The 21,313-nt window shown below is 32.7% G+C and overlaps 2 protein-coding genes across 3 annotated transcripts; both read left to right on the top strand.

The window, feature by feature from the left end:
• The first annotated feature begins 6,592 nt into the window (after nucleotides 1-6,592).
• LOC107927726 (cytochrome P450 CYP749A22) lies at nucleotides 6,593-8,700 on the top strand. Its single transcript, XM_016858829.2, has 5 exons — nucleotides 6,593-6,882; nucleotides 6,972-7,195; nucleotides 7,266-7,498; nucleotides 7,570-7,948; nucleotides 8,042-8,700. Exons 1-5 carry the CDS (start codon nucleotides 6,609-6,611, stop codon nucleotides 8,480-8,482), a joined length of 1,551 nt encoding a protein of 516 aa, XP_016714318.1. The 5' UTR covers nucleotides 6,593-6,608; the 3' UTR covers nucleotides 8,483-8,700.
• A 6,047-nt stretch (nucleotides 8,701-14,747) lies between these two features.
• LOC121214438 (uncharacterized) lies at nucleotides 14,748-16,672 on the top strand. 2 transcript variants are annotated; one of them, XR_005910045.1, is made up of 4 exons: nucleotides 14,748-15,106; nucleotides 15,383-15,775; nucleotides 15,845-16,009; nucleotides 16,216-16,672. XR_005910045.1 is itself a non-coding variant. In XM_041088082.1 (4 exons), exons 1-3 carry the CDS (start codon nucleotides 14,840-14,842, stop codon nucleotides 15,866-15,868), a joined length of 561 nt encoding a protein of 186 aa, XP_040944016.1. In that variant the 5' UTR covers nucleotides 14,748-14,839; the 3' UTR covers nucleotides 15,869-16,009; nucleotides 16,216-16,666. The 2 variants fall into 2 exon arrangements, 1 of the variants encoding a protein (XP_040944016.1); XM_041088082.1 differs by having other exon boundaries at nucleotides 15,506-15,775; nucleotides 16,216-16,666.
• Nucleotides 16,673-21,313: the final 4,641 nt, after the last annotated feature.

Genomic DNA, 21,313 nt, shown 5'->3' on the forward strand with positions numbered 1-21,313 from the left:
CAGATTTCGACAAAGTGGCTGAGAAAGAGAAAACAAAAGAAGAATTGCCAAAGCAGCTAGAGGAAAGATGCAAATGGCTCGAATAAAAATTTAGAGCAATGGAAAATATTAAGAATTATCACGGAATTAACGCTAAAGACCTAAGCTTGGTCCCAGATCTGGTACTACCCCATAAGTTCAAAATGCCAGAATTCGAGAAATACAATGGGACCAGTTGCCCGGAAGCACATATTACCATGTTTTGTAGACGTATGACTGGATACGTCGACAACGACCAGCTGCTTATACATTGCTTCCAAGATAGCCTCACAGGGGCAGCGTCTAAGTGTTACAATCAATTAAGTCATACCAAGATCAGTTCGTGGAGGGACTTAGCACAAGCATTTATAAAACAATACAGCCATGTAGCCGATATGGTCCCTGATAGAATTACCCTGCAGAATATAGAGAAAAACCCTAACGAAAGTTTCAGACAATATGCACAAAGATGGAGAAAGGTTGCCGTGTAGGTTTAGCCACCACTCCTAGAAAAGGAGATGACTATACTCTTCATTAACACGTTAAAGGCACCATTCATCACACATATGTTGGGAAGTGCCACGAAAAGCTTCTCTGACATAGTTATGAATGGAGAGATGATCGAAGGTGCCATAAAGAGCGGTCGACCTGAAAGAAAAAAGAGAATGAGGTGAACAACACGAGTACATATAACAAAGGTTATTCAAAATCAATTACGGTGAATCAGCTAAGAAAAATGGTCGCTAACCAACAAGGTTCATCAAGACAAGAATCCGGGACAAGACAAGACACTGAGAAGCTTCAGTTCATGCCAATTCTGATGTCGTATAAGGAGCTGTATCAAAGCTTATTCGATGAGCATGTTGTTGCCCCTTTCTACTCAAAACCCCCACAACCTCTGTACCCCAAATAGTACGACACGAATGCACAATGTGATTATCATGCGGGAATCACGGGGCATTCCATAGAAAATTGCATTGCCTTTAAAAAAATGGTTGAAAGGCTTATCAGTATGGGCATTGTCAAATTTGATGATTCCTCCAGTCCGCTACCCGATCACATTGATAATGAGGTGAATGCGATGTAGGAAGAAGTGTTAGGAAGCTTTCACATCAGTGCCATACATGAAGGCAACTGAAAAGGGGCCTTGTTAGATATCCACCCTCATAAACTTGAGAGTGTTCTAAATAGTTGGACTGCAGAAGAAATCCCTCTAGTATTTAGAGCCTACTTAGAGCAATTTTCAGAACAAACTTGTTGCTTTTAGCCTAGAGGCAATAAGAACTCTTTTGTGAAATAGGCTCATGTCTGAACATCGTTATTTTAATGAAATGCATCCTTGCGATCATTTTTGAGCCAATATTCTTTCATTCTTTACGAATAATTATTGTTGATTCTTTCATTCTTTTAGATTTTCTTCCAAATCATTATTGCATTCATTCATGATCATATTGTACATAATTTTATTCATTCTTTGTATATTCTTTTGTGCCTACAATAGGTCCCTGAATATCAACGACATGAGTAACGCTGCTACAGACTCAGGATCTCCTTCTTAGCGAGGCATGTGTTTAGAGGGATCTTGTGACTTTGAAGATGACATAGATTGTAGCCTATCTCTAGACTTATTGAGGATGGTAGAACGAGATGGAAAACAGACCCTACCTTACAAAGAATAAATGGAATCCATGACCTCTCCCTATATGGGGCATGGATGTCATTGGACTAATCTTGCCAAAAGCTTCCGGCGGTCAATAATTCATCTTTGCAGCTGTCGATTACTTCACTAAGTGGGTGGAAGCTGCTTCATATGCTAATGTCACAAAGTCGACAGTCAGCAAATTCTCGAAAAATCACATAGAATTTCAAAAAGGATCATATCTGACAATGCACTAAATTTGAACAAGAGCACGATATCAGAAGTTGGCAATCTGTTCAAGATTAACATCATGTCGCCCCAAAGTGAACAGTGTATTGGAGACAAAAAAAACTCTACCGGAGCAATGTCTTGCTTTTGGGCCTATCGCGGTTTTGCCTATTGAAGATAAAATTCTTTCTTTTTGAGTTTTTGAATTTAATCCTGATTGAAAAGGAATGTTCAAAGTTATCCATCATGGTCAAATGCGTCGAAAGTAAATAATGCGAGCTCACAAAAAAAAAAGTTCGCCTTAGAGAATTCCATGAGAGGGACCTAGTATTGAAAAAAATCCTCCCCATACAAAAAAAACTTCGTGCCAAGCGGGGAAGAACCTTATGTGGAAGGCCTTACCTAGAAAAGCGCCAATCTTGATCGAAAGGGATAACAAGGATATGCCTAATCCTATGAGTTCAGATTCAATAAAAATATATAAAAAAGAGAGAGAAAAAGAAAATAGAAAGAAAAAGAAGAAAAGAAAGAAAAAGAAAAAGGAGAGACTAAGGTGAAAACCCGCAAAGGGCGCCTTGAGACCAAAGAGGATTTAAGTTGAGACCAAAGGGGATTTAAGATGAAAACCCGCAAAGGGCGCCTTCGCCTTGAGGCCAAGGTGAAAACACGGAATTCAAGTAATACTAGAGTCATTGTATAATGATGCGTAATGTAACATAGCTGCTAAGAATTCCAAGTTTAATTTAGTGAAAAAATTATTTTATAAAATTTATACGTCAACAAGTAATTATATAATGTGGTTAACATAAGCTCCTTTCAATTGGGAACCAACAAAGCTACCAAGTCACCAAAATTTTGCTTAACAAAGTCTAACGATTTAGCTTTTACTTTACTAATAACAACACCCAACTTATAATCACCACTTATAACCACCATTAAAGTATATGTAGATAACAGAAGTATTATTTAATAATAATTTGTTAATATTATTTAATAATATTTGACGTTGTTACAATGTGTCGAGGGAACTGCCACTTCCTTCACCACTACGACAAAATAGCTTGTCATATTTGAAAAATTAACAATTTATTGAATCAAATCTTTGGACTATGTTAATTTTGTGGAATGATTTTAGCCTATCAATGAGAATCAATTCACTAAACATATTTTGAGAATTGTATCGGATTGAGTACATCAAATCCATTGGATCAAAGATGTTTGATCGAATCAAAATTGGAAGACTTATCTACCAACAATCCATTTTACTTTAGTTGTTAATATTATATTGAATTCAACTATTTTAGACATACAAGATTTTACTAATTCATCTTCATTTGTCGAAAGAAGTCTATCCTCAAATTTCAACAAATTTCCACCACTAGCCATTTTCACAGTATCTGAATTTTATCTCCACACTTTTTTTTAACATTAATCTTATTATACTTAAAACTATCCATAGTCCCTCCTCAACCCTTAGATAGAAGGATAATACACTTCAGTGCACTCGAACTCACGCCCTGCTGCACTAACAACAATACCGATGCTAATCGAGTTAAGACGCTCACCACTAAAATATCACCATAAGCATAAATCTATAATCAAATTTATAATTAAAATACAAGTTTTTTACAAATACTTTATAAAAAAAACCATACTACAAAATTAAAACAAAGAAAAAGAACACATAAAAATAAGAATATAATAATATTTAAACAACTAGTAAAAAAAAATATTTTTTTCAAACACTTAAAAATAATATATATCAATATAACTAACAATAATATAAATAATAATAAACTAACACTAAAAATATTTTTTTACTTTAAAAAAATCTAATGTCTTAAAAAAACCCTAAAAAACATAAAAGTATAAAAAAGTATAAAATGCACAAATCATAAAAATATCTAACACTTAACGTAGATTTTGATACATCTATATATATGTTGTAATTGAGAAAATAGAAAACGAGAGAAGAAAATGTTGGGAGAATGAGCAGTTTGTGCATTTATATATACAAAAATTTAAAGGATTAAATTGCATAAGAATTAAAACTATTATTCAACAATAATAATATACCCAATTGCTTACTTACCACAATTAGTTGGCCTGCATGATTATTGTTTCAAGACCATGCATGCTTGTTGCCACCTTGCTTTTATATTTCTGCCATGCATGCTTGCTGCCATTATTTTTCTGCATGCCATGGTTGTTGTCACCCTTGCTGCCTCTTATTTTTCTACCTTGCATACCATTAGAATCCAAATGAAGTGCGTTTTAAAAATCTCTTACATTTAATCTTTACAGGCACCTGTCGAAATCAATCTTTAATCCCAATTTCATTTACTCTTTCAAGACTGTCCCTTTAGAGATTTTATGAAGAGAAGGAAAAACAATGGAATTGTAAAGATGGCACCCATAGAAACCTTAGAATGGTGGACGGTGCAACAGGCATCGAGCGGGTCTCCCTTGTCAATGATGAAATCACCTATATACTCTTTCAAGATTTTAGGGCTCTTAGTTTCGTCCCCAGAAGAAAAAGAAAGAAAAGTAAACAGATTGGTTTTAAGGTATTGGGAAAGTCGAATTAGTTAATTAATTAATTAGAATTTAAATATATGTTTGTTTTCTTTAATTTAACTTTTTTTATTTTTAAATTTTAATACATTTTTTATTTTTAAAATTTTAATATTTTTAAAAATTTTATATTTTTTATATATTTTTTAAATAATATTATGACCTCTTTATAAAATCACCATTTTCACATGTCATGATCTAAGATTGTCACGTGTCTCGAATATCAAAAACATTTACAAAATAAAAATTTAAGAACTAAATTGAGAAAAAAAAATATAAATATTAATTTAGGAGAAAGTGAGAAATACGAAGGCCAAATAAGCCTAATTAATATGATTCCATACATCTTGAGGTTAAAATATAATTCAAGGTTTAATTAATTTTTTTATAAAAATTATGTTAGGTCTAGTTAAAATTAAATAAAATAAAAGGTTTAATGAGAAATTCCAAATTTGGGGCCTGATTTAATTTTTTTTTAAATTAATGGTCTAAAATGAATTTCAAAATTTTGCTAAGGTCAGTCCCGCTTCGCATTGGGTTGATTATTTATTTTTTAAAACTATAAAGAAAAATTTAAATGTTAAAATATGATCTAAGACATACACTTCGTATATTTGAATTTTAGTCTCCATAATCTTATTTTTAGAAATTTAATCAACTTCTTTTCGGATTTAAAAATTCAGGACCTATTATTACCACTGTTAATATTCTTCTATTAAATTCATTGGTGTGACGTTTTAGAACTTAGTTTCCATACTCTTATTTTTAATAATTTAATTATCTACTTTTCAGATTTAAAAATTCAGGACCCATTATTATCACTGTTAAAATTCTTCTATTAAATTCATTGGTGTGACGTTTTGGAATTTAAAAAATATATATTCACTTGGTCATCATGTAATAATAAAAATAAAATTGAAAATACTAATTAGAATTTTTTTTCTTAAAAACACTCATTCAAACTTGTCATGATGAAATAATTTTTTGGTGGAAATAGCCTTCTTAAGAAACATTGACATCAACATTTTGATTGAAATAGATCATAATATTAATGATTTAGACTCAATATTAACATTATAAAAATAGATGGGTCAAATTATGTTAAAATTTAAAATATATATTATTTTTTAAGTTTCAACATAGTATAGGGGTCAAACTGAAAATTGACTATAATATTAAAAAAAAAAACCCAAGGCAAACTTAAAAAGAAAGGTAAAACCATGCTCAGTCTCTAAGACTGTTAGAGTATTATTTCAATTATATGTAACCATTTAACATTTTAATAAAAAAATTAACTATATTAACTATTCGAACTAATTCATAACGTTATAAAAATATAAACAGAAAATCAAATTAGAAATTAAAGTATATAGATTAAATTTCAAATTTAAAAATAATAGAACCACAAATGAAATTTAATCATTTTATAATAAAAAAGGGTGATGATGTTCGCCTGTGTTAACAAAAAAGTCCATATATATATATATACAATCAACCCTCTCTATAATAACCGCCCTTTATAACAACTAAATTTTATAATAGAACCAATTTTTTATGTTTTATTTTAACATTTTATAACAATTTTTCACGTGTAACAACAATAACCATAGTTTTAAAGTACATTATTTATTAAATTTTTAAGTAAAATTAGAGCTATTTCATATAAACGAGCCTATTAACTATAATTTATTAAATAAAAATTATCTTAACTAAAATATTATTTTAATAAAATATTTAAATTTCACATGAAAAGCCTATTAATCATATTTTATTAAATGAAAATAATTTTCAATAAATGAAATTAAATATAACTATTGAATAAACTATCAAGTTTTCTCGTTCTTTTCTTACAATAATTTCTATTTTTTTCATTATATGAATTATTGCTGCCTCTGTATAATAAATAAAATTTTGACAGATAAATAAAGTTATTATAGAAAAAAGTAATATCTGAACCAAATACCTTATCGATTAATTTTAAAATGATATGCACCAGAAAATAATATCCAAAGAACCTACAAATTGGCAGGCAAATTAATAAATAAAATAATTCTAAATATCTCTTTTTCCATGCAATAATTGTCAACCTAAATTCACCATAAATACAAATGCTAAAGGAGCATTTCCATTCATTGTTGAGAGACGAAAAATGAGTGCCTTGCTGAAGCTTGCAATTCTTGTCCCATGTTGTTCCTTCATCGTAGCTTTAATAAGGTTCCTTTATGATTACTTGTGGAGGCCTCTCCGTCTACAGCATAAGATGAGTTCACAGGGAATCAGAGGACCTCCCTACGGCTTCATCCATGGAAACAACAAAGAAGCTACTAAAATGACAAAGGAAGCATTAAGCAAACCTATGGCCTTGAGGCATGATATATTTCCCAGAGTGCAGCCACATATTTACTCATGTGTCAATAAATATGGTAAGATTCCATGCATGTTGTTTTCACTATGGTTTCGATCTTCTAGTTCTAAGAAAAGATTGACCCTTTTTTTTTTTTTTTTTGATTAGGGAGGAATTATCTTTCTTGGGACGGTAATCGACCGGAACTAGTGATTACAGAACCTGAACTTGCCAACGAGGTTCTCAAACATAGTGTGACAACTTTTCCAAAAAGGAAGCCTACTGTTTTTGTCAGTAGGATATTTGGGAATGGTCTTGTGACAGCTTTGGGAGAAAAATGGGTGAAGCAACGGAAGTTGGCGAATTATGCTTTTCATGGGGAAAGCTTACAGGTAAAAACGCTCTAAACATGTGAATTAGTTGTCTAAATCTTTCTTATATGTTGGAAGATTGATTGTGCAGAACATGACACCAGCTGTAATTGCTAGTGTTGAAACAATGCTAGAAAAGTGGAAAGGCTATGCAGGCAAAGAGATGGAAGTGTATCATGAATTTAGATTATTGACTTCGGAAGTAATATCCAGAACAGCTTTCGGTAGCAGTTACTTGGAAGGGGAGAAGATTTTTGACATGTTGAACAAGTTGTCAATAATTAGGAGCCGAAATCTTTTCGAAACTCGAATTCCTCTGATCAAGTATGTTCCGTATAAAAGCTTATTTGATCCCTCGGTTTTGTCATATTACTGACCTTGGTTTACTTTTACAGCAAATTATGGAAATCTGGGGATGTGCTAGAGTCTGAAGAACTTTCAAAGGGAATACAAGATTGTGTAATGAATATTGTTAAGAAAAGAGAAGACGAAGTTGTGAATAGAAAAGCCAATAGCTTCGGCAATGATTTTCTAGGATTACTTGTAAATGCCTATCATGATTCGGATGAAAATAACAGACTTTTAATGGAAGACTTGGTGGATGAGTGCAAAACATTCTACTTTGCTGGACAAGATACTGTTAATTCCTTACTTGCATGGATAGTCTTCCTTTTAGCAATTCATGGAGATTGGCAAGAGAAAGCAAGAAGAGAAGTGATTGAGATATTCAGTAACCGAATTCCGGATTCTGAAGGCATGTCTAAACTCAAAACTGTAAGTAAACTGTGAAACTCTTTCAATACAATATCGTGTTGCAGTTATTTATCTTCTTTAATGTAACCTGACATAATCATATTCTTCAAATAGATGACTATGATTATTTACGAAACTTTAAGATTGTATGGTCCACCAAATGGCCTACCAAGAAGGGTTACAAAAGAAGTGCAGTTGGGAAAGCTAGTCTTGCCTGCTAGCATAGATATTTTGGTTCAAAATATTGCACCTCACCATGACCCTCACATGTGGGGAGATGATGTACATCTTTTTAAACCAGAGAGATTTGCAGAAGGGATTGCCAAAGCTACCAATTACAATGCAGGTGCATTTTGTCCCTTTGGATTAGGACCTCGAAATTGTGTTGGTATGAACTTTGCAATCATGGAAACGAAGATTGTGCTCTCCATGATTCTTCAACGCTACACCATATCCCTCTCCCCTACCTATGTCCACTCACCAATACCTTATATCACCGTTCAACCACAACACGGAATTCAAGTAATACTTGAGTCACTGGGTAATGATGCTTAATATGCAAAGCTGCAATCCAATAAATTCATCTTTCACCTTCAACTTGTTTTGAGTTTTGATGTTTGCGCAAATGATCCCGATGAGTTTAGAGAATGTTGGATTGGGATGGCTTGGGTTAGAATGTTTTCTACTTATTGGGTTTGTTTTTTTACTGTATTTTGTTATAGTTTGAGTTGAAATTTCTCTAAAATAAGATTATCTACTAAAATAATATGAAATCTACATGAATGTGAGTGTCATTAATGTCCTAAATAACTATATCCAAAATATTTTAGAAATAATTTGAAACTCAAATTAACACTTTGATAGAAAAGTTAATCATATTAACTATTTGAATCAATTAACAACAACAAAATTAGATTATGTAACTCTACGAAAACAATTATATAATATATTTATTTAAAATAGATGCCATAAAAATTAATTTTTACTTTGGTTGAAAAGGTAAAATTGGAAGTGTATATTTTATGTTGTCTTAGGTTTAAATCCTACTATAAGTATCTATTTTTTTCTGGATTTTATATAAAAAGATAAAAATACCTTCAAATTGATATTTATTGCTTTGTTAAAATAAGAGCATTTTGATAATTTAATAACTGAGTTAGTGAATATAGATACTAACAATATGGGTGAAAACTTTTGTGTAATAATATTAGATCATTGATTGTCTAAGTTTGAACTGAAGATAGTAGCACTGTAAGAACGTTTACATTACAAGAAAGACAACTTACTTCAGTAGATAATCTAAAGAAGTTTGTAATCCCGTAAAAGAATCAAAGTTAGAATTTGATTCAAATACTTAGAAGAAATTATGGCACGTCTATAATTTCAATTGGTGAGATGAATAGTCTTGGCTATTGGAGCAACTAACTCCACGAGTAGAGACATATATGTACTAATTAGAATAATGATACATTGGACTGGACCTAAGTTGAGATACATCTGAATTGGTTTGTGAATTAATTCACTTGTTACATTCATGGTATGACTTACCTCAATCCTGAGACTAGCCATGCGTATGTAACTCATGTGTTTTAATATAAATGGAGGCTTATACTCTAAAGATGATCGAGCCAATAGTCAGTATGTTGGGTACATGACTTGTATATGGCATGCCTTTACTAACAACAATGGAATTCATAGCATAATTTAAAAGTTAACGATATCCTCTCGTTAGTATTGTATGGATTGATAAATATGGAACATGGTCATGGGTTGCTTGTTCTCTAACGAGTAATTTATCATAGTCATTAGTTGACAATGATTATATTAATCATTAAGAAGACACAATGGTGACAATGAGATAAAATAGGATTGTATTGAGTGAACAAATTTAACTTAAAAGAATCAAAGATATCGTATGAGAGTAACACACATGGTGATAGGTCATTAGACAAAGTAGTTTGATGAACTACTTTTGTAAATGGTATACAATAAGGAGTGTTCAATAATGGTACTTATTGTGGATTAACTCAATAATTAAGTAAATTGTGACTTATTAAAACGATACTTCTGAACATATTTACAATTACTCGAACCTAATAGTATATGTCCGATTGGTCCATCCGCTAGCTCAACAAAAATTCGATCAGACTGCATTTGAATCAGAAAAAAATTCTACAACTTTGGAAATAATTTAATTGAGTCGATTTATTCGTTAATGAATTAAATTTGATGGTTGTGTGAATTGTTCAATTAGAGAATTTGATTAAATAATTTTCTTGAAAAAATAATTTGGAAAATCTTATTGATTTTTGAGAAAATTACTTTTGATCAAGTAAAATTAAATTAATAAAATTAATTAAAATAAATATAATGTTTTTAAAAACTAATTTTTAAGTCAAACAATTGGTCAAATGGATAATTGAACTTAAAAATTGGATCCAAGAACCAAAACCAGAGACTGAAACCCAAAAATTGGTTGAATTGGACCCTGTGTATGAAACTGGATCAACAATCCAACCGGTGGCTAGACCGAATTGGTCAAACCGTCACTGGCCCGAATCAAAGCAGTAGCAGCCGAATCGACCAGGCCCATTTGGGCAAAACGGTGATGGTTCCGGGTGCTGGAGGGAAGTGGCATCGATAAAGGCACCATTGAGCAAAGGGGCAATCCAGCAACCGGTGACCGGCAGATGGTAAGCGGTGGTGGTTCTTTGGTGGTAGAGCAGTGGAAAAATTAGACTCCTAGTGGGACTCTACTGAGCAACTTGATTTCAAATTAATTTTTCCAAAGATAATATTGTTTTAATGAATTTAATATTAAATTAAATTTAATATTTATCTAGATATTAATATGATATTTAATTTAGTATTTAACTAGAAAATATTTTATTAACCTAATATTAATGTGAGTAATTCTAGTCCTAGTTGAACTCTTTCTAAACTCTCCATATATAAAGAGAGTTTGGGTCATTATTCTCACACACTTGAATTCAAAAAAAGTAGAGCGAAAATTATTTGAAAAAAATTATTTTAGAAAATTTCTAGAGATATTCTTGTTATTTACAACTTGACTCTAAAAATTTAGAGAAATTATAAAATTGTCCCACTAGTAATTTTGTGAAAATTTTTCTAATTCGAATCGAGCCCACACTAGATAGACGTGAGCTTGAGGATAGCAGAGAAAACTACTCGGTCGAAGTGTTCATTTTAGACGAATCATAAATGTACGATTTTGATTAAGTGTTTATTACTTTAGATAACACAATCAATTTCTTGTTTTTGGAAAAAAATTAAAACTCTAATTTTTCCCTTAAACCTATTCTTTGCTGCATTTTTCGGACCTGATTTTCCAACATTTTGGTGTTGATTTAAGCCCATCAACATTTGATCTTCAGTCATCTCGAAGATTTGAAATGTTGAGCAAATCTTCCCTCTATCTTGATACTTTGAACTGTTAGGAGAATCTTGCCACCATCTTGAAGCTTTGAAGTGTTGAGCGAATTTTCCCACCATCTTGATGCTACTAAGGGTTGACTAGACTTCCCACCTTATTGATGCTACAAAGTGTTGAGCAAATTTCATCATCATCTAGATGCATTAAATTTCGGGTCAATCTTCCTTGGTTGCCAAAAGTGATGAGTGAGTTATCTTTCACCATCTAAATGTCTTAAAATCTAGATGGATCATCTTTAGTGTGCATAGGTCATCTTTCACCTTCTTAGTGCATCTAATTTTGGGGTGGACTTTCCTTATAACATGTTGTACCTCTTGTCATGCTGAAGTTGCAAAGTTCAAGATTGTTCTCATAGGTGTCACAAGTTCTATCTATGGCCATGTTGATGTTACACAGTTTGGAATGTGCCCTTCTCTTGTTGGATAAAATCCAGTTTAAAAATAGTTTTCTGTCACAACGAAAAATTAATTTTTTTAAAAATTGAGTCGGTTTGTGATATTTATAGCAATAGACTTTTCCCGAAAAGTACTTGCGCTTTGTGCGAGACGGATCCTAGACATTCTTAGCTTTCAACCGAACAACCTTCTCTGTTATTCTAGTACCATGAATCGCTTCAGGTGTGGGGCTGAAACAATCACGAATCAAACATAAAACCAGAAACAATTTTCTTTACTTTCAGTAGGAAAGTAAATATCTCTTTTAATAGAATCTGGTTGAATTTTTATCCCTAAAAAGTATATTTTATACTTAGAAATAAATTCTCACTATTTTCGGACAGAATAACAATATTGAAAACTTATGTTATTTTAGTCCTACCGGTGCCATCTATTTATAGGGATATATAAAAGAATCCTGGTTGAATTTGTAGAATACAAATAATATTTATTTGAGAGAAACTAGTCCCTTAGTTCTACTAGGAGAGAGGGGTGGCACACCTTAATATTTAATTTGGGTGTGCCACCCCATAATACATATTATGAGGGATTTTGGGTCTCTCCTGTTTTGAGTCAAATTATATGTGTTTCTTAAACTTTTAACCCAATACTTTATAATTTAATTCAACTCAATACATGCTTTTCTATTTTCAAAATAAATATTTTTTATTAAATTAATTTAAATAATTTTCTCAACTCAATTCTAGTTCTGTTAAAGTCATGTCAACTTTACCATAAAATAATCTATGAGAAATATATTTAATTTTCATATTCAATGGATTCACAATGATCAATTAATTTAAATCCATTTTCAAACTTCAATTATTTGAAAATAATAATTCAAAAACTTGAATTAATTCTCAGGTAATTTCCATGCTAAGTGAGAAATCACATTCATTTTCGAGTGTAACACATTTCTTTAACTTTATCATTTCTATCCATTTCTGTTCATTTGATTCTAAATGCAATTCATTTCTGGTTTCAACGAGCTAGCAGAGGGACCAATTGAGCATATATAATTAAGGCTTCAAATGATTTATAAAGTTCTAGCTTTTTGCCTATTAATTGTGAACTTATTTAGTCACAAAGTAATTTCACTATAGTATTGTGACTGAGCTCTCCCTAATTACATGTCACTACTAAGGCTACTTGATCAATACTCATCCAATGATCTTGTCATACGTGTGCTACCCTCATAAGATATCCTTAATCTCTTTAAGATAAACACGTTCTACGAATGTAATCCTATTTTATCTCATTGTAGTCATTACATTTTCCTTCATGAAAATTTAATTACTATCAAATAGTAATTAAGTAATTCATCATAAAGACAAACGATGTAATACCAATGAGAGGATATCATTTACCTATTTATTGGGCTTTAAATTTCTGTGTTGTGAATTATGCTACATACTATATAAGTCATATATCCAACACATTAGCTTTCGATTCCTTATCTACTTAAATTCAAGCTTTTACTTACATCAAAATATATGAGTCACGCATACATAGTTCATCATCCACTCGGGATTAATGTATGCCACACTATAAATGTCACAAGTGAATAAATACATAAACAAATTCAAGATCTATTCTACTTGGGTTTTGTTTGATGTACTGTCAATCCAGTTAGTTACATTTATTTCTCTATCTTCTAGGAGTCATTCGCTCCAATGCTCAAGAAAAAACATCTCCTCAATTGGACTTGATAGATGACATATTAATCTTTAATTGGTTTGCTCATTTCTAATCAAACAAATGACATGTTTAGATTCATCTACAAATACAAGTTGTTTTTCCGTATTACGATCCAACCACGTAATACAACTTAGTATTAGTTAAACGTTAGGTCACCAATGAGTCTAATGGTGGAGCCAAGGGGCTAACAGGGACCTTGCCCCCCTAAAATGGAAAAAATTTCATTTAGGCCCTTTATAATTTATCAAATTTTAAATTAGTAATGGTACAATTGTACTTTGGCCCCCCAAAAATAATAAAATTTTGATTGAATCCTTTAAAAATTATAAAGATATAAACTATTAAAATGGTGAAATTGTATTTTTACTATTGTAAAAGTATACAATTTAATTCCAGCCCCCCCAAAATTTTTCTCACCACTGAATAAGTCAATATTTGCTTTCATTTTACTTTGCATGCAAAAACTATTAAGGATAATATACAAAAGGTATTAATATATTTTATGGATAATTTTATTAAACTAATTTGTTTGAAAAAATACAAATATACAAACGAATATAATATAATTAGGGCTCCATATCCAACACTTATTACCATGTAGAAGTTGCAAAAGTTACTCCCCATATTGATGTTACAAAATTTGGAATGAGTCCTCTTTCCATGTTAATATTGCAAAGTTTGGAATGGATCCTCCCTCACCATGTTGAAGTCTCTAGCCATGTTAAGGTTGCAAAGTTCAGAATGAGTCTTCCTCTAGCCATGTTGAAGTTGCAAAAGCTCTTCTTACCATTCAGAACAAATCCATCTTGGTCATCATGAATGTGGTTCGCCTTACCACTCCAATCTTGAAAAAATCAAACCAATCTCTATCCCGCCATGTTGATGTTGAAAAAATCAAAACAAATTGGCCTTACCACGTCAGTGTTAACAAAATGGAAATTAATCTCTACGTCACCACAACATCATATATGCCTCAGCCATTGCCAAAACCTTGACGAATGATATAGCACATCTTTGTGTCACTCCCAATATATTCTCCGATGTCTCCAAAAATCTTGAAATCAAATCTTTCTCTCGTCCTAACAGTGCACCTTTCTTGAGGATTTTAAAATAGTAGTTAACAATTATAGTTAGTTGTTAGCAGTTAGTCAGTTGATAGCTGATACTGCTATTAGTTAGCAGGTACTGGACTTGTAAAATCTGTATAAATACAAAAAGCTGGTTGTTCAACAAATCATCTAATATACAAAGAAATTCAGTCATCATATTGAATCATGATTTCTATTATGGTATCTGAGCCATAACAATAAAGTTTTTTTTTTATTTATGGTAACTGAAGCTGTTTCTGGTAATGAAGCCGAGAATCGTCAGTCGTTTAACAACGCAGTTTATGCAGATGGTTCTTTCTTTGGTCCTGGCACTATTTCTTTAAGAAAGATTCAACAATTCCCTAAACATGATACAGTGAAACTTGGTGAGCGTAACTTTCTTTTGTGGAAGCAACAAGTCCTATTGATTCTTGAAGGATATGGCCTCCATGAGTTTGCTCTTGGTACGGTTAGCATTCTTCCACAATCTTTGCTGATGCAGAAGGTAATCTTGCTCCCAATCCTGACTTCTTGTTTCATAAAAAACTAGACAAGTTATTAGCCTCTTGGTTGTTGTCCACTATTTGTGATGAGATCCTGGTTCATCTCACTAAAGCTCGGTCTAACTTCGATGTTTGGAATACCGTTGTTCATTGTTTCACTTCAAAGTTAAACTTGACAGTTTTTACCTTGCATCACTCGTTATACTCTCAGAAAAAGGGTCAATTGACTATGAAAAAATACTTGGCAAATATTAAAAGTTTGTGTGATACACTTACAGCTACAGGTAATGATGTTTTTGAACAAGAGCGGATAAGTATTATTCTTGCTGGTCTACCTATGGAGTTTGAGTCGATTAGGATTGTGGCCTCTACAATGAAGGTTCCTATTGATCTTTTTGCAGAAATGTTCACTGATTGTGAAGCTCGACAACAAGAGCTTCTCTCGAATGTGTCTTTTCAGGCTAATTTTGTTCAACAGCGTGGAAATACTGATGACACCATCAGTAAAAGTGATAGGGGTGCTCGAACTTCTTACAGAGGCAATGGAAGGTTTTCTTGAGGTAGAGGTCGAGGAAGGAAGTTCAGTGATACTAAAACCCAATGTCAATTATGTGAACGAGTTGGTCATGCTGTCCAGAAGTGTTATTATCATTTTGATGAAAATTTTAAAGGTGTGTCTCACCAGCCTATGCAGGCTCATTGTCATTAGTTTCAGGAACCTTAAAACTCTTCTTATGCAGGACCTCAATGTTGTTCTCATATGAATGCTTCTGCTGGTGTTGCGGCTACTTCCAACCAAAGATCATGTTTTTCGAATTCTTCAACCGTGTGGTATCCAGATTTAGGAGTATTGAACCATGTTACTAATGATTTGGATAATTTACAGGGTGCAGCACCATATACAGGTAACCATAAGCTTTACGTGGGGAATGGAGTGTCAGTGCTTGTAGCTCATATTGGCTTAGGTCTTCTTCCAACTGCTAATAAAGTGTTTCGGTTGGAAAATATCCTACATATTTCTCGTATTTGCAAAAATCTACTGTCTGTAACTTAATTTACAAAAGATAATCAGGTTTATTTTGAATTTCATCTTGTGCATTATTTTGTGAAGAATGTCAAGACAAGGAGCATTTTATTGGTGGGTCACATGCATAATGGCTTGTACAAGTTTTATCTGTCTGCCTTCCAAAAGTCCTGCACTGTTGGTTCCTCTCCTGCCACTGCTCATGTTACTAGTTTGGCACCTCCTGTTTCCAGTAATCGTGTTTTTGATTTGTGGCATCAAAGACTTGGCCACCCTTGTTATAAAACTGTTGCTACAGTACTTTAAAAATGTAATACCGTTGACAAGAATTCTCAACTAAATTCAGTATGTTCTGCATGTCAGCTTGTAAAAATTCATAAGCTCCATTTTTCCCCTCTTCCACTGTGTACTCAGCTCCTTTTGAGCTTATTGTAGCTGATCTTTGGGGACCAGCTTCTGCAACCTCTGAAGGACACTCTTACTATATTTCATTTGTTAATGCTTACTCTAGATTTACTTAGGTTTATTTTCTTAAACATAAGTCTGAGGCTCTTGCAAAATTTTTACATCTTAAACAGTTTGTTGAAGTTCAATTTCACTATAAGGTGAAAGTGCTTCAAACTGATTGGGGGAGAGAGTTTTGGCCTTTTACTCAAGCCTTGTCTCAATTGGGAGTCCATCATCGCCTTTCTTGCCCGCATACCTTGAAGCAGAATGGCTTGGTCGAGAGAAAACATAGACATATAATGGATGTTGGCCATACATTGTTGGCTCAAGCAAATGTTCCTATACATCTATGGTCTCATGCTTTTATCACTGTAGTTCACCTCATTAACAGGCTCCCAACACTTGTTCTTAATGGAAAGTCTCCGTATGAGATGTTGTACAAACCTGTGCCTGCTTACATGTACTTAAAAGTTTTTGGTTGTCAGTGTTATCTTATCTTAGGCCATTCAACTCTCATAAGTTGCAGTTTCGATCTAAGCCATGTGTTTTTCTTGGCTATAGTCCCCATCACAAGGGTTACAAGTGCCTTGATGATAGTGGGAAGCTGTTTATATCTCGACATGTGGTTTTTGATGAGTCATGCTTTCCTTTTAAAAAGACTGTCAGCTCAGCTAGTACTTCGGATCTCCATAGAGTTAAATCTCAATTCTTGTGTCAACAGTCTCATGTTCCCGTAGTAATGCCTACAGATCGACCTTTGAATCTGGTTAATTCTGCTCAGCCTGGATCTAATAATTCTCCTAGTTTACAGTTTGGGTCTATTGGTCTGTCTGTTTCACTTGCTATAAATAGCGGTAGTCGATCTGCACCTTATTTTTCATCACTTTCCCCTCAAGTTGAAGCAGGTTCTGGTTCTCATTCTAGTACTCTAGTTGTTAAGGAAATGTCTGCTCATTCTGTCAATGTGCATCCAATGCAAACCAGGGCCAAAAGTGGTATTTTCAAACCCCAAATTTTTTCAGCTGAGCTGCATGTTCCTGAACCAGGAATAATCGATAAAGCCTTCTCTTCTAAGGAATGGACTCGAGCTGCTCAACAAGAGTATGATTCGTTGATGAAGAACAACACCTGGGATTTGGTTCCACTACCTGCCAATAGGAGAGCTATGGGGTGCAAGCGGATATTCAAACTTAAGCGTCACTCAGATGGGTCTATTGCTCGATATAAGGGTCGTTTGGTGGTAAAAGGTTATCTCTAGGAAACTGGAATTGAGTTTCACGAAACTTTCAGCCCAGTTGTAAAACCAGACACAATTCGTGTTGTTCTAGCTTTGGCAGTGAAGTTTGGCTAGCAGTTAAGGTAAATTGACGTCAATAATGCCTTCCTTAATGGCGACTTAACTGAAGAGATCTACATGGTTCAACCTCCTGGTTTTGAGCAGTAACATGGTGGTCAGAACTTGGTATGTAGATTAAAAAATGTGTTGTATGGCCTTAAATAGGCACCACGAGCCTGGTTTTTCAAACTTAGAGACTTCCTACTTTCTTCTCAGTTTGTGTTAGCTAAGTCAGATGGCTCGTTATTTGTCAAGAGAACTAAAGGTGAATTGTTGTATGTATTAGTCTATGTTGATGACATAATTGTCACTGGTAGTCATCAAAGCAGCATTGATGAGTTTGTCCTTGCTTTGGATACAAAGTTTTCTTTAAAGGATTTAGGGTCACTTAGTTATTTCTTGGGTATTGAAGTCGAGTCTACTACAAATGGGTTGTTCTTGAGTCAACGAAAATATGTTCTTGACCTTTTGAGGAGGGCTCGAATGGATTGTGCAAAAGGTTCTCCTACATCCATGACTACTTCAACACGTTTATCTCAACATGAAGCCAGTGCTATTGATAATGAGTCTGATTACAGGAGCATTGTAGGCACACTTCAGTATGTTTCTATCACTCGGCCTGATATTACATTTGCTGTAAATAAAGTTTGTCAATTCATGCATCAGCCTCTTGGTCAGCATTTCAAAGCTGTAAAACGAATTCTTTGATATCTTCAAAACACTGTAGAGTATGGTCTTCATTTGACTACTGCTGTTAACTTAGACTTAGTCAGGTTTTCTGATGCGAACTGGGGGACGGATGTCGACAATAGGCGGTCTACTTCTGGGTTCTGTGTATTTTTTGTGGTAATCTTGTAGCCTGGGGGTTAAAGAAACAACAGGTCGTCTCCAAGTCCACTGAAGAGGCTGAGTATCGCGGACTTGCTCATGCAATTACTAAGGTCGTGTGGCTCGAGTCTCTGTTGTCTGAGTCGCATGTTGTTCCTTCTAAGAAAGCTACAGTGTGGTGCAATAGTTCTGGGGCTGTTGCTGTGTCAGCCAATCCAAAGTTGCATTCGAAGTTCAAGCACGTGGAGTTGGATCTGTTATTTGTTAGGGAAAATTTTACTGTTGGACAGTTGATTGTGGGGTATGTTCCAGCTCAGGATCAAGTAGCAGATATCTTCACAAAACCCTTGTCTGCTCCTATGTTTACAAAGTTTCGGTCTAGTCTCAAAGTTGTTTACAAACGAGAACCAGCAACAGAGGTCAAGTAGCTAGAGGCATGTTGAGGATTTTAAAATAGTAGTTAACAGTTATAGTTAGTTGTTAGCAGTTAGTTAGTTGATAGCTGGTACTACTGTTAGTTAACAGGTACTAGACTAGTAAAATCTGTATAAATACAGAAAGTTGGTTGTTCAGCAAATCATCTAATATACTAAGAAATTCAATCATCATATTGAATCATGATTTCTATTAACCTTCGACTTTAATGGTTGATGGAGCTATTTTTTCGTGGTCTTTAAAATACATGGTTGGTGGGCACCTCATTTTTTGCTTTCTGATGGCTTCGAAATCTTCAACGGATTTAGACTGTCATAGCAAATGCCTCTTTACTAACCGCAAATCTATAACATAACTATGAAAAAAAAAAACAAGATGCAAATCTCTTTCATGATTAGAAAAAATGCGAAAAAAATGAGGAGAGTCGAATTGCGTGGCGTAGTACCAAATTTCCCACATAGAGTTGACAAGTTGGCATCAGCAGACCAACTAGCGGGAATAGGGGTATAACACAAAGGTGGCCGTTGGATTTGGGGCTAACTCTAATCCTTTAATTTCGCAAAATAGAGTTGTAGAGGAGTTAGGCCAGTTTGATTTAATACAAAGAAAGTCGACTGTTTGTTGAATTGTATTTGCTTAATTTGCGGTTAGTAATAGAGATATCTTTTCATTAGCCGCATTTAATTTGAACAACCCTATTTAAAAATTTTTAATAAACAAATATTGTCGACGCTATTTTTTTTTTATAAAAACGGGATCGACTTTGATTTTAAAAATAAAAACGAAAATGGGAGTCGCCACCAATCCTTTCTGATGAGGTGTGATCGGATCACCTCGAAAAGTGGTTGTTTTTAATAAATGATTTCATTTTATTAAAGCAACAATTTTGGTCCACAAAATTCAAAAAAACAGGTTCAGGAGTCGGTTACGTACGAGGAATGATTAGCACCTTCGTAACACCCAAAAATTGGTACCTAGTTGATTAATTAGTATCTTAGTGTCAAAGATTAAAAACTTTAAAGAGATTTAAAATACGATCCTTTATTGAAATGTTGAAAATTTTCGGAAAAGGGCATATTTCACGTTAATCGAGAAAGAGAATTATATCTAGTAAGTTAGGACAAAATGTCTTTGAATTCCCGATGCGCGAATGAATGCCGAAAATTTACTTATTTAAAAGATATTTAGCTATCTCAAATTTAAAAAAGGGATCATGCCCAGTAAATTAGGACACGATCTTTTCTTAATTCCCGAGATCGTTTAAAACTTGAGTTTGAAAAGATTCGTGTATTTGGATTTATTGTAAAAATCGAAACCCAGTAAGTTAGGGTACGACCTTCTTGAATCTAAACACGAGATTTTGCTTATTTGAAAGTCGAAACTTATGCATCGAGATAAATTAATTTAACTCGAAATAGTAGAAATGAAACGCGAGTTTATATGCGTACAAAGCAATATTGAATGCGATAGTATAAAAATAATACAAATAAAAATGAAAGAATAAAAAGGGACAAATTAATAACATGCAAAATAACAAGTATAAGTAAATAAAATTAAAACATTCTTTTAAGATAATAATAAAGACATAAATAAATAAATAAAAGAGATGAACAAAATTATAAAAAATATAAAGTAGATATATATATGTGTATTAAAATTATGAAGTATAAAAAATATATATGGATATATATGTATGTGAATTATAAAATATACGAAAAATATGTACGTATATATGAATTATGAAATATAAAAACTATATATGTAAAAGAGGGGTATATTTTAAAATATAAAGAATATGTATAAATATGTGTATATATTTATGAAAATAAAAGAGGATATATGTAAGTATGTATATATATATAAATTTAAAATATGCATATAAATACATACATGTATATAAATTATAATATATATATATAAATGTAAGCGTGTACATGTATGTAAATATTAAATATGTATATATGTATATATATAGCAAAATTTGAAGTAAAAAAATAAAAATAAAATAAAAAAATAATATAAGCAATTATATAATAATAATATAATAAGATACATATATTTAAAATTTACATAGCAAGTATAAATATAAATATGATGATAATAACAATAATAATAATAATAATAATAATAATAATAATA

The sequence above is a fragment of the Gossypium hirsutum genome, chromosome D02 (assembly GCF_007990345.1).
Source record: "Gossypium hirsutum isolate 1008001.06 chromosome D02, Gossypium_hirsutum_v2.1, whole genome shotgun sequence".
Lineage (NCBI taxonomy): Eukaryota > Viridiplantae > Streptophyta > Magnoliopsida > Malvales > Malvaceae > Gossypium > Gossypium hirsutum.

What these genes read in the sequence shown, in the direction of transcription:
- LOC107927726 (XM_016858829.2), top strand. Translation starts at nt 6,609, where the DNA reads ATGAGTGCCTTGCTGAAGCTTGCAATTCTTGTCCCATGTTGTTCCTTC. An exon ending in CTCATGTGTCAATAAATATG is followed by an intron (nt 6,883 to 6,971) that starts GTAAGATTCCAT and finishes TTTTTTGATTAG; the next exon opens with GGAGGAATTATCTTTCTTGG. An exon ending in ACTCGAATTCCTCTGATCAA is followed by an intron (nt 7,499 to 7,569) that starts GTATGTTCCGTA and finishes TTACTTTTACAG; the next exon opens with CAAATTATGGAAATCTGGGG.
- LOC121214438 (XM_041088082.1), top strand. Translation starts at nt 14,840, where the DNA reads ATGGTAACTGAAGCTGTTTCTGGTAATGAAGCCGAGAATCGTCAGTCG. An exon ending in AATCTTTGCTGATGCAGAAG is followed by an intron (nt 15,107 to 15,505) that starts GTAATCTTGCTC and finishes ATCTTTTTGCAG; the next exon opens with AAATGTTCACTGATTGTGAA. An exon ending in TTTTGATGAAAATTTTAAAG is followed by an intron (nt 15,776 to 15,844) that starts GTGTGTCTCACC and finishes CTTCTTATGCAG; the next exon opens with GACCTCAATGTTGTTCTCAT.